The sequence below is a fragment of the Lissotriton helveticus genome, chromosome 1_1 (genome assembly GCF_964261635.1).
Source record: "Lissotriton helveticus chromosome 1_1, aLisHel1.1, whole genome shotgun sequence".
In the NCBI taxonomy this organism is placed as follows: domain Eukaryota; kingdom Metazoa; phylum Chordata; class Amphibia; order Caudata; family Salamandridae; genus Lissotriton; species Lissotriton helveticus.
Window position 1 is genome coordinate 1036922860 of NC_136057.1, and position 12446 is coordinate 1036935305.

A 12446-nucleotide genomic window follows, 5' to 3' on the forward strand; every position below is an offset into this window, starting at 1 on the left:
TGCTTCCGGGGACTGGTGGTCACATCTGCAGGACACCGGGAGGTTCAACGAAAGTGTCCTGGGGCGCCATTTTCTGGAGGCTACGGGCTGGTGGCTGCACTCTCTGCCCGCTGGGTGCCGACCAGACTAGTGGGCCGTGGATTGGGGCTGTGATGTTGTCCCCCTTGATGCGGATAGTGGTACTGCCGTCCCGACTCAAATGAAGGGCTATATTAAAAGGTACAGTGTGGGGGCTGGAAACCTTGCAGCTCCCCTTGCTAACCTCATGCTTCCTCTTCCTGGGTGGTAGTCCTGCTGAGCTGTTTTTTTCATCTCGCTCCTCCGCGCCTTGCATGAAAGCGGACCCTTCAATTCCCCCGGATTAGTGGGGACATCCATGTGGAGCGGCTCGGCAGCAGCCACTGGCACCCCTTCATCATCCAGTGCTAGGCTGGGGCCTTGTTCTACATCTCCTGCTCCTGTGCTGATGGCTGCTGGGCGGACCAGTGGTGGCTACGAGACAGGACTCCCAATCTGTGACGTCAGGGCTGTTTGGGGTGGTGCCGCATCAAGACGCCCCGAGCTGCCTGCAAAGATCTCCCTCCCCAATCTTCTATCTCTAGCATTTCACAGCAGGTCGGCTGCTCTCTGGGTCAGTCCACCCCCCATGCCCAGACCATCGGCTTACATACTCGCAGCGCACATCCCTTGGTATTTCCAATCTTGCTGCCTCATAGGATATCAGCTTATCCTTTATCTACATTTGGTGATCGACAACTGCCCTATCCATTGCCACCTTCTAATTCTTCGGCCACTTGTGTGTGCTGCTGCATTCCTGCCATGGGCCGCGGGGACTCCAAACAGCAGAGACTAAAATTAGAGCCCTCCAAGAAGATAGACCGCCCCGGGACATCATCTGACACAGAGGAAACCCTTAATCCCATGCGGCCCTTGGACACATGGCGGAGCTGCAGGCTGGCGTTGGCGCCATGAATGTCCGCCTCAATGCCTGGTCTCTCTTCTTGGCCGGAGGAAAGCCTGGAGGGGCATGGGCATCGCTTGGATATGGTGGAGGAACGATGTCTGGAGTTGAGGACAGCCTGGAGAATACCTCCTAAAAGCAGTGGCTATCAAGAACGAGGACTTGGAAGCCCAATCAGAACAAAATATTACACGAATAACGGCCATTGCGGAGATGACAAATATGGGTCCCCTGGAGCAGTTTGCTGAATCTCTGCTCACCAAACTCTTTGGTCCGGAGTCATTCTCGGCCACCATCATCGTCGAGAGGGCACACAGATCCTTGGGCCCCGGCCTGCTGCTGACGCCTCCCCTCGTCCTAGAATCGCACAACTCCTCAACTATAGGGACCAGAAAACTGCGCTTCGACTGGCCAGTGAAAAAGATCCTCTGCAATACCAAAATACCTCGGTCTCCATCTACCCCAACTTTACCCTCGCTGTCCAGGCAGCTAAGTGAAAGATCAACAACGCCAAGGCACTTCTCCGCAAAAACGGATGCAAGTACGGTATGCTATATCCTACCAGGTTCTGTGTCATTGTGAACAATAAAGCCAGATTCTTTGACATTTCGGCCGAGGTCATAGTCTTTTGCAAATAGCAGAGTTCCAGCGGACCATCACTGAATTGAACCTACCTTCAAGCGTGGACCTGTTTAACCCAGGTTGCAATTCAGTGACTCCATGATGGCCATGCCTGGTCACCTCCCTTTTTCCCCTTTGCTGTGTCCCCCTAAGACACTGTTTTGTCTGTGTGGCCGCCCCATATTTGAAGCTATATAAGGTTTCATAATGGGCACTGACCCCTTTGGCCCGTTGGGTTCTATGTTTATATCGTTGTTCTACTTGGGATCCGCTGATGCACTTTGGCTCGGTGGCAAGCCCCGTACATTGTGAGCCATTTGCGATATATTGGACGAATACTCTCTCATGGATGCCTAGCACACCCCTTACTCCTGGTCATACGTTTTATTCAGCCCCCCAATCGATATAGACTGGGCTGGATTACTGGTTCCTCTCCAAACAGGCTATCCCCAGGAAGCAAGATATTAAGGTACTCCCACACACACATATCACGCCCCTATTCAGTTGACTCTCATGATACTTTATGGGGGTGTTTGGGAACTCAGATGGTCCCTGCCTTCAACCGCTCTTTTCGACACAGTGTTCCACTCAGAGCTGCGAGAGGCGATTAAGGACTACTTTAGGCTGAATGCAGGCACGGTGGACACCTACGCTTTGTTATAGGATGCCTTAAAGGCATATATCCAAGGGATTTGCATATCGAAGCATGCTGCTAGTATTCATACCCTGCGCAGGGATTTGGCCCGAGTGGAGTCTGACCTGGCAGCCCTCGATCATCTGAACTCTCAACATCCCACCCCTATCTACCTAATACTTTTAAGACCTAGCGGAAAGAGTCTACATACCTCGGTAAAAATTAAAAGGACCACCGCTATGGCAAGGGCAAATGCCCAGCACCGGGAGAGAGAATGCATCACCAAACTGCCTCTCCCAGACAGCTCTCAGGTTAAGGCAAATGAGGATACCCTATGTGAGCTTATCTCCTATTACAAATCACTATACACTACACTCCTCGGCCCTGATGATTTACCAGGCTTAGCCTACATTGAAGAAATAGCCATGGTCTGGCACACTACAGGGCAATCCCAATTCCTAGGTGAACCCTTCACTTCGGACTAGCTCGACTCAGCCATAGACTCCTTGGATGGGTCCAGGCCTCCTGGACTTGACGGCCTCACAGGCACTTTCTATAAACCGTACAAGGGTCTCCTTATACCTGACCTTTTGGAGGTGTACGCCAAGGCTCTGGATAAGGGGGTCCTCCCCCCACCATGAGAGAAGCTGTGATCTCTCCTGCTAAAAACCTGGCAGAGAGCCAACTCTCTGCTCCTCGTTTAGGCCAAATCATTTCCCCCATCCAAACTGGGTCCATCCCCCACAGATCCACATTACTCAAACCTTTGTGCCATCTTCTCAGTCCAGAACAGAATCTCCCCGCAGATACCAGCCACTGTTGCCCTTCTCAATGCAGAGAAAGCTTTTGATTCCTTAGAGTGGCCATTTCCTGCATGCCATTCTACGAAGGCTGGGCGTACCCACACAATTCATTGCCCTGGCTTCTCTCAAATTCTGCACCAACTGCCCGCATTTGAGTTAATGACTCCTTATTCTACCCCTTTTCCATTACACGAGGCCACAGACAGGGGTGCCCCTCTCACCACTTATATTTATCATTGCAATGGACCCCCTGGTCTGCCATTTACAGGAGAAGCACCTACACCGGGGACTTCACGTCAAGCCAGGCCTGCTAGTCCTTTCAATGAAAGCGGACCACATCCTACCATTTGTTAAAAAACCCTTACACAACGTAACCCCTCTCATACACGAGATAACTCGTTTTGGCATCCTCTCGGATTTAAACATCAACTGGAGAAAATCAGAGCAATCCCCCCTCACCGACGCTACTGATCCATCTCACTGAGTACCCACTTGTTTGGCGTACTGAAACCACCAAATATTTGGGTATCATTTTTCACAGAGACAAGAAACAAATTATTCACCAAGTACGGCCCGGACGTTAGCAAACTGACAGACCAGATAGAATGCTGGAGTTGCCTCGTCTTATCCATGGCAGGCAGGATTGCAATTATAAAACAAAATATTCCTATAGCCCTCACAGTTTTTTGTTTTTTTTTACAAATTTGCACGGGTTGCTGATTTGGGCGGGACGTAGATGCCAGGTGACCTGGTATACTCTCATATAACGTGGAGGATTCGCAGTCCCCGATTTTTATATACGTATTTTACAGTCGCAGTTTGATTACCATTGGTATCACCCGACACCTGCTAACCATATGCTAAGCCAGAGCGCAACCTGTCGGACCCTGACCCTCTGACAGCCTTACTCCCATAAGGACTCATATTCGACCCCGCGAAAATACAGACTCTTTTAACCACTAGTTGGGCTCTCTGGAGACTCAGCGGGACATTGGGGCAGGCCTCTTATATTCAGCAGCACTACTGCTATTTCTCAATCCTTGGCTGCCACTCACCTCAGAAAAATTGGTACAGCATACTCTCACCGCACATGTTCTCCATATGTTAGGTGACTTATTCCTGAATGGTCAAGTTTTTTTCTCCCACAACAGACCCCAACTTTTCCCATGCCACACAGATGGATCAATTAATTTTGACGATTGCTCGGCACTGTCCACTCGTGCTTTCCTACCTGCCCACTTGCACCTAAAGACTTTGTGTCCCTCACACGTTTGATTACAGACCCAAATAGTAAGCACTTAGTCTCCAGACTTTATCGCACTAGCATGGCTGTTGAACACACTCATGAAAGCAAAGTCAGCCAGCTACGGGAGCTGGACCTTGGCCACCCTTTCACTGATGGGGATTGCGCGTATGGCTGCACACAAATCAAGTTTGTATGCCCCAAGCACTGTCATAAACTACTCCATTTCCGGTTTCTACATAGAAAAATATACCACCCCAGCTGGCCTGGCCAAGATAGATCCCTCCAGATCCTCGCAATGCACAAGATGCCGATCTCACACATATGCCATGGACAAAGCCACCATTCTCGCTACATACTAAATAGCTACCTTTGAAACCCAGTCACATATGATCACACTCACGACTACCCCACCTTATGGCACTTTTGGGCAATGTCTCGCCTAAACCTAAACATCTTCGCTGTTTCTCTGCCATTGCTCTGTTACTGGCTAAGAGAGAGATCGGCAGCACACATCACCCCACTGTGGCCTCGTGGCTCAAAAACATGACCTACTGCGACCGAACCAGCGAAGTTTAATGCCACACTGCAAGCACCCTCCTCCAGACCCAAGGATATTTGGCATCCCCTTTGTCTTTATTTGTTAACTCTTGTTCCAGAGTCTTCCAATGCCTCCCCTCTTGCACCAATTGACACTATCTCCCTAGTTTTAGTTTCAACCAGTCAGGGGACAAGCTGACTGATGTCTCCCTCCCTCTCTTTCTTTATCATTTCCTTTTCTACTCTGAGTCTTCACCTTGGCTGTTACTGCTTACCATATTGACTAATGTCCTTGCTATACTTCTTTGCGCTTGTCTTAGATAATACCCGTTATTTATGGAGTGCTGAGTCCTGAAGGAATTCCGAACAAAAATGTACAGATATATTTGACCTACCATGTTCTTCTTTGAACCTTGTTAAAAACAATATATACATTTCTAAAAAGAAAATTGGAACAAAATTTCAAAGGTACTATTGTTGTCTTGCCGGCTGGTTTGTGTTGAAAGTGAAGGGAGGGACAGACCCAGAATTTCTAGCATGGAGGCATCAGCTGCACAATCACGGAAAGTCTTAATGCCTAAAAGGAAACCCACTCAACACCACCTGATAATAACAAAACACAAGAGCAACTCCTAAGCAAATGTAAACAATTTTATTGAAAAAAAAACAATTTGTGGTTTGTTATACACAATATAAAATGTTTACACTCATGGAAAAGTGAAAGCCCCCAGAGGTGAAAACACGAGGTTCGTGGGGGTAGATACTTCTGCCAAAAAGGAATAAGAATCTTGAGGTTCTGACTGTTCAGTAGATCAACAATACTTTGGGAGGGGCCTTGAGAATGTGGCAAAAATGTACGACAGTGGTTTACATTCAGTAATGTATGTCTGAAAGCCACCTCTAGGCTTGTTGCTCCAAGTTGATTTAGTATCCAGCAGGGGCATGGTTACAAACCATGAGAAAAGGACACGCCTATCAAATGAGGCATAATGTATCCTCAGTTGCTGGTAGGTCAACATTCATATCTCAACAGTCTGCATCTCTTAGATGGCATGTGTGTGATTAGGTAAATGTCACAAGGGACAAAGGGATTTTGCCTTCAAATTAATCGACATGCAGCAAGTGAAAATGTGCACCCAACATACTTGTCTTCAAAGCGGAGTTATAATCTCATATGAACAGAGAGTAACAGTGTGAGGGGCAAGTGTGTAAACATTTTTTCCAAAATCAAATGAATCTGGAAGGCTAGGACTGTTACATACACAAATGACTTGTCTTAGGCCCCAATTGTGGGTTAGTTGGAAGAGTCTGTTATCAGCACACCAATAACATCCAACTCCCCAGAGTTCTGACTAAATAGTATGTATTCAGAGTTTTTGTAGAATATGCAAATTTTGGTGCTTTTTTCACCAAAATCATGTCACAGTACATGCTGTATTTTTCCCCCTGTTAAATTCTGGCAGGTTTGACCTGCTTGCATTTACAGAAGAGGGAAGTATTTAACACACCTGTAATTACTAGGTGCGATAAATACCACCCAACTCATGATTTTGACCACTATGCAAACATGGGTTTGTGTAGGTTTCTGAAAACTCAGAATCAGGACCTTAGGTGCAACTGAACGACCAGCCCTAACGGTCATTCGAAGGTGCCAGTCTTCCTGGAAATTCAACAATCTGTCACTGACAATACCATATGTGGGGTCCACATTCATCTAATAATCTTAACACTGCAATTTCCATCAGAAGCAAAACAATAAGTAAACCCAAAAAAGCAAGTACGGCCAGTAAAATAGGTTAGCCCTCTACCCTCTCACCACTACACTTCTCCCAACACAACACAATGACGTTTCAGTATTTCTAGAGCTTTTTAAAAAACTATGCTGATTTGACCACCTGAAGCACAGTGAAATCTTCAGTCATCAGCTGCAATACTTTCACAACTTCTTACAAAAATGTATTTTGTGTTAATGGTCAAAAGCAGTCCTATTCAACATAAAAGAAGAATAAACAGACAAGTAGCGATCTACTACAAAAGTGCAGAATGTTAAATATTTTTAAGAACAAAAGCTTAATCAGAAAGAACATGGGTATAAACATACTTAAGTGAAACTTGTTCCACTGAATATGGTCAGTCGTTTAGATGCTAAATTTAGTATAGTGGGGCAATGTGTTGAGGTCATACAGACGTTAGCAACAATTCAAACGATTATTTTAAATTCACTATTCATTATTAGTTTTTCTAAAACATTTTCAGCAGCAATTCACTGTAAACCCATGCAAACTTTTGCACATGACAATGCTACATACGCGAGAGTCTTGTACAAAGAACATTGCTTCTTAAATTACCATGCCTGCGGACAGAACAGTAAGGAAGAGCCACATGAACATGCCATTTTCCTTACATTCACCTTTTTTTGTTCTTGAAAAGCAAGATCTTTTAGTCTGACCAAAATTCTATGAGAACATTTCTGAAAGTGTTTGTTGAAGTTATTCAAACACGTTTCCCAATGAGAAGTAGCAGCCAGACATTTAAGTGGAGCGCTTCCTAACACTTTTAAGTCTTGACACACTGTGGGGTACTTCGCAACTTTAGGAAATTCTGAATGTATAGAATTTAAGTTCCACATCCCATCACCTTCCACTACCAAAGTGTTCTTCAGTGCGAACTCTTTGTCCCCCTCCCCATCCTCTTTTCCTATTTATGTGGCCTCACTGCCCTGTCCTCTACTTAGGAGTCATTCTAAATGCTGAGCAAACATTATTTTAAGGAAGCCAGGATGTTGAGTTGAATAAAATCAGATGGAAGGTTATTTCCAGAGCATGTCAAGATTGCCTTGTTAAACAGGCTTTTCTTACTTTTAGGGATATTCTCTTATTTCAGGTGAAATATAATCTTCCCACTTTTTGTGGGAGACCATCCAGTTAAGCTCAGTCAACAAACTAACCAGCTTCACATTTTAAAAGAATAAAAAGTGGTCTAAAAAGAGCAAAAATAAAAACTGGACACAAAGAAATAAGAAACGCAAGGTTAAAAAAAAGATGTTTTATAGAATTCCTTCCACTGCGTATATTGATTTTTCATTCACAAACATGGAGTGTCATCAGGCCAACATTAATGCAAGGAAAGCATTAGAAAAGGTGACTTCAAAGTAAAGAATCGCTGCAAAGACTGCACTAATATTGATGATGTTTTGCACAGGACTATGCAGGAGAGAAGAGGTTTTTAAATCTCAAAGAAGAACATACCAGGGTTAAATGTGCCATGCTGAAATCACCCATAGCACGGTCAGTGTTTGATGTTAGCTTTGGTTTCCTAAGGGTGTGGGGGCTTAAGAATGAAAATCCTGACATCACTACAGATCACAAAGATCCCTGTTGTCGTCTAGAAACGATGCAAACATTGGTGCTTATCACATTTCAAAAACATCAGTGTCTTCAGGTTGTCAGTCACACCAACACTCACAAAGACCAGAAAAACGGCCTTGATACTCCAATGGCTTTCTAGTCAATCTAGTACATTTAAGATTACATCAGAAACTATTTCCCAAGTGTTGTAAATGAAATGAAGCTATGTCTCAAGCCACAGCTTTGCTGCATCATTGTCAACACACCAAACCTCACTGAAACATTCCATAAAAAACTTTTTACCTGGGAAATTCTGTAGTAACTGGCAAGGCAACCAACTTTTTCAGGAAAGCAGGGCTCAAGTCTCCTGTTCATCCACCAACAAAGAGATATAGTTTGTCATTTTTACATATTCTCTTTATCTGGAGTTAGTTTGGTAAAAACATCAAAGTCTCTAGCAAGCCAGTCTATGGCAGGATTATTTTGCAGCAATTTAGGCAGCTGAACAAGACCAAGGATATTGGTAGGGGCTTCCTATTACCGACCTTGTTCATTCAATTCTCCAATGATCTCCAAATGCAATTAGTGAACATAAGCATACCACTTCCCTTATGATCTGCAAAGATGCTCTGGCAGGCAGATATGCTAAAAGAACCGGTCTTCTTCCAGTGACATTGAAGACCGATCAGAAACACCTTTACCACAGACGTAAAAGAAAGATTCTGGATCTTAAATACACTACATCCTACATTATCAAATGACCATAAAAGTAAAAGGGCAAATCTCTATGCGGGTACACTCAACCCAGCACTCGCTTTGTTATTTGAAAGCACCCATCTGCATGTTAACAACGTGTTTCTCGGAAAAGGCACTTTTATAATACAACAAAGTACTAAAAAGCCACAGAGAAAATCATCAAATGAATCAGAGAGCGACGTGGTTACCCCTTTTGCCCAGGAAGAATACCGAAATAAATACAATGCAAAGCTCCAGTCAAATTTTGACACAGCTTCAGAAAATTCTAATTAGACCGGTTTCATCTACCAAGGCTAATGTGTTAATCATGACACTATCCAATCACCCATCACTTCTTATTATTTTCCATTATCTGTGCAAACTACCTACACACATTAAAGAAAGGACTTCAGACAGCATTCTTCACATAGTTTGAAAAAGCATGTCTCACCTTGCGCTTGTGGCAGCCCTTGAACAGCTAACAATGAACAGTGTATGGAAATATGTGAATTATGATGATTCTATACAAAAAAAACAAAGGGATATTCTGTGAAGAGACCCTTATCGGAGGATGCTTTAAATAGAGTCATGGCAGAGGCCTCTTCAGTGTAACACAGGAGGCAGGAGAGGAGCTGCAATGCGGTCATTCGATACAACACCTAATGCACAGAAAACAAGTGCCATGGTCACCTCTGGATGCCCCTAGTTCTGCATGTAGCGTCTTGCATCTGGCATTCACCCACCGATGTCTAGCAAATTACATGTGGCAACAGCTGTACAACTTGCATCCATGGCTGTGTGCAAGCCATGAATATTTATAGCTATTGAAGCTGCACTGAGGCGCTTTGTGGTTCTAACAGCTCTGATGATCATGCAAAGGATGCCTTTTTCTTTCCTTTGTCCATCTCTATCAAGTTTTTGGCCTTCTTTCAATGTTTCAAAAAATGTGTTCCCTTTATGACTTCAGTTTAGAGAACAATAGGAAACCTTTCACCTTCCACAAAGCCCCACACGTTCACTACCAGGTGATCGTGATGAGCTTGTACATGCGATGGCATAGCACTAGCACGCTAACACATTTGTATTGAGAGGTGGCTAACAAGTTATTTTAACATAGATCTCATTAAAAAAATTATAAGATAACACCGTATATATTGCTTCTGTGGATCAGCCCAACGAGGGACAAATATTTTTAAAACAAATGCTGCCCTGTATTTTGAGCATTCGTTTCTGTACTGTAGGACGGCTTTTGTAAAGATTCTAGTCTAACAGTAAACATCAAGCCAACCAAAGGTTGCAGCAGCTTCTGAATATCCACAGAGGGATGCTGCAGAGTGCATTGCAGGAAGGATCATGCACCAAGTGCCACACAACTAGGAACAATGAAACATCCACAAAAGACAGTGCCTAACACAACAATAAATGCAAAGTTTGAGCCCATACAAGTAAGCTGGGAGACACAGAATACCTCTTATAAACATTGTTAGGTTAGGAGAAGAGGAGATGGAGGAGGGCCTGTAAGCAGAGGGACAAGTTGTTTTTTGTGTAATGGTGAAGCTGCTCCTCACCACGAGTACAATATAATGATAAAGAAATCCTGCACTCTATTTGCAAAACCAAACAATACTAGTATGGTTCAAGTGTAAAAATATATGATCTTCAAATCACACACTGCCCCCCACTCAAACCCTCCCCCCAAAATTTGCAAAGAGTGAACAAACAATAACGAAAGAATAAGCACAACGCTGTCCTTGCTCCATGATTAGGGCGCAGTATTCACTTCTCGTGGGGCTTGACTGGACTTCATACTCCTCTTCAGAGACCTCAACAACAGCGAATGTGTTCTTGTGCCCCCGCTGTCCTAATAAATAACTTCTTTTCAGGACCTAGGCTGGGAGGAGCTCCTCCCAGTGCAGCTGTAGGAAGGATCCTAAAACTCATCATGCCTTACTAAGGCTTCACCAAAATCCGTGGCCTGGCTGCCCACAAACAGGTCATATTTGTCAACAATTTCTTCTTTGGTTAGACGTCCATCCTGTGGAAAAACAGGAGACGGAAAGGTTACTCAAATATCCAAAGCAAGGTAATAACTACAAAAAAAACCTACAACCAAATTGCAGGTCATTGCCGAAAATTTTACTTGCTAGTTAGTTCATGAGAAGCCCAGGACCCCCCCACCAACAGGCCACATTATTTCCAAGTTCAAAATTAATAAAGCAATACCCAGACACACTCCGGTCAGAGAAGGGATGTGACGGCACAGGCAACTCTCAATACCTTCTACCACTGTCCGTTTTACATCGGACAGTAAATTATATTGTAATAGTGGAAACTTGAACACAGGCTGAAAGAAATGTGGTGTGACTTACTCTATTTGCACATTTCTAGGGTGGGTGCTTATATATAATGAAGGTGAAAGTTTGGGGGGGGTTCAGTTTTTCCAAGCTAAGCCCACTTAAATCTCTGATAGTATGCAGGCCGACACAATGATCGTTTCTTTACATTTCGACAAAGTCATGTATAGTATTTATCCAAGATCCCACCACAATACAGTTCTCCAGGACCCCTACTGTTCATGTGACTCTTCGAAGTCACAGCTAGCACTGTCACCATCTTGTACATATCACTGCTTTTTAGAATATACCATGTGCACAAAGGACGACTTCGCTTGATAGGCCAACACATTTAGATTAGAAAACAAAGCTAGCCAGTGTAAAATTTCATAATAAGCAACTCCCTTGAGTGCATTTGTTTAAAGAATATGCAATGACAAGACTGGCAGAGCTCTCCTACTTTGTTTTGGTCTGACTCGTATACGAGATGGCGAGCTTCAGCCTCTGCATGATCGTAGTCCGAGGGGAGGATCCAATCTTTGGTTTCCTCCTTGTCCATTTTCCCATCACGGTTCTTGTCTCGAAACTCGACAAACTGCTCCCGCTCGGTTTTCACCCACTCTGGTTCTTCACCATCTCCATCCTGATTATACATATCACCTGCATATATAAAGACACATATCGATATCTGAGAAAACACACTGGTGTGCCAAAATAACAAATATAACTCCTATCTAAACTTCTTAAATGGATATTTTTTTCTGAAAAGACTACTCCTGCAAATACTGCCATCCACAATCGCTCCAGCATGAGAAGAGCTCCTAGCAACAAATAAAATGAGAGGATGTGCCCCATTTCACAGGTAGGCGGTTTTGTATAGGCGAGCGCTTGCTTTACATTGAAGGATCCCTTGGCCTTCAGCTCCTTTCCTGTGCCACAAAGAAATGGCTGACAATGGATAAGAAAATTAACACTAGAGTTACAAATTTCTCGCTCACCCAAGGCACCGGGTAACAGAAGCATTTTTTCGTTAACAGATTATCAGAAATGAAAATATCATATTAAATTGTGTTCTGGGCCCTTACTGTAGTCAGAGTTTTAATTAAATCAAAGAAAACAGAATGAAGGAGAACTGAGGAAGGTGTATCTCAGTGTGGAAAGGAATGCAGCCACATACATACACATGGTACGTATACTGCGCTCCTGTGAAACTGGTTTTGGTCACCCGC

The 12446-nt window shown here is 44.1% G+C and overlaps 1 protein-coding gene across 2 annotated transcripts in view; it reads right to left on the reverse strand.

Annotated features, from left to right (window-relative positions):
* Nucleotides 1-5439: 5439 nt before the first annotated feature.
* Nucleotides 5440-12446, reverse strand: part of CALU (calumenin) — a 113947-nt gene continuing 106940 nt past the window's right edge. For both annotated transcript variants that reach the window (XM_078677825.1, XM_078677829.1), the window contains exons 6-7: nucleotides 11678-11877; nucleotides 5440-10919 (exon numbers count right to left, since the gene is read on the reverse strand). In XM_078677825.1, coding sequence (XP_078533951.1) covers nucleotides 10815-10919; nucleotides 11678-11877 — 305 coding nt within the window. In that variant the 3' untranslated portion in view covers nucleotides 5440-10814. The remainder of the gene's footprint in view (nucleotides 10920-11677; nucleotides 11878-12446) is intronic.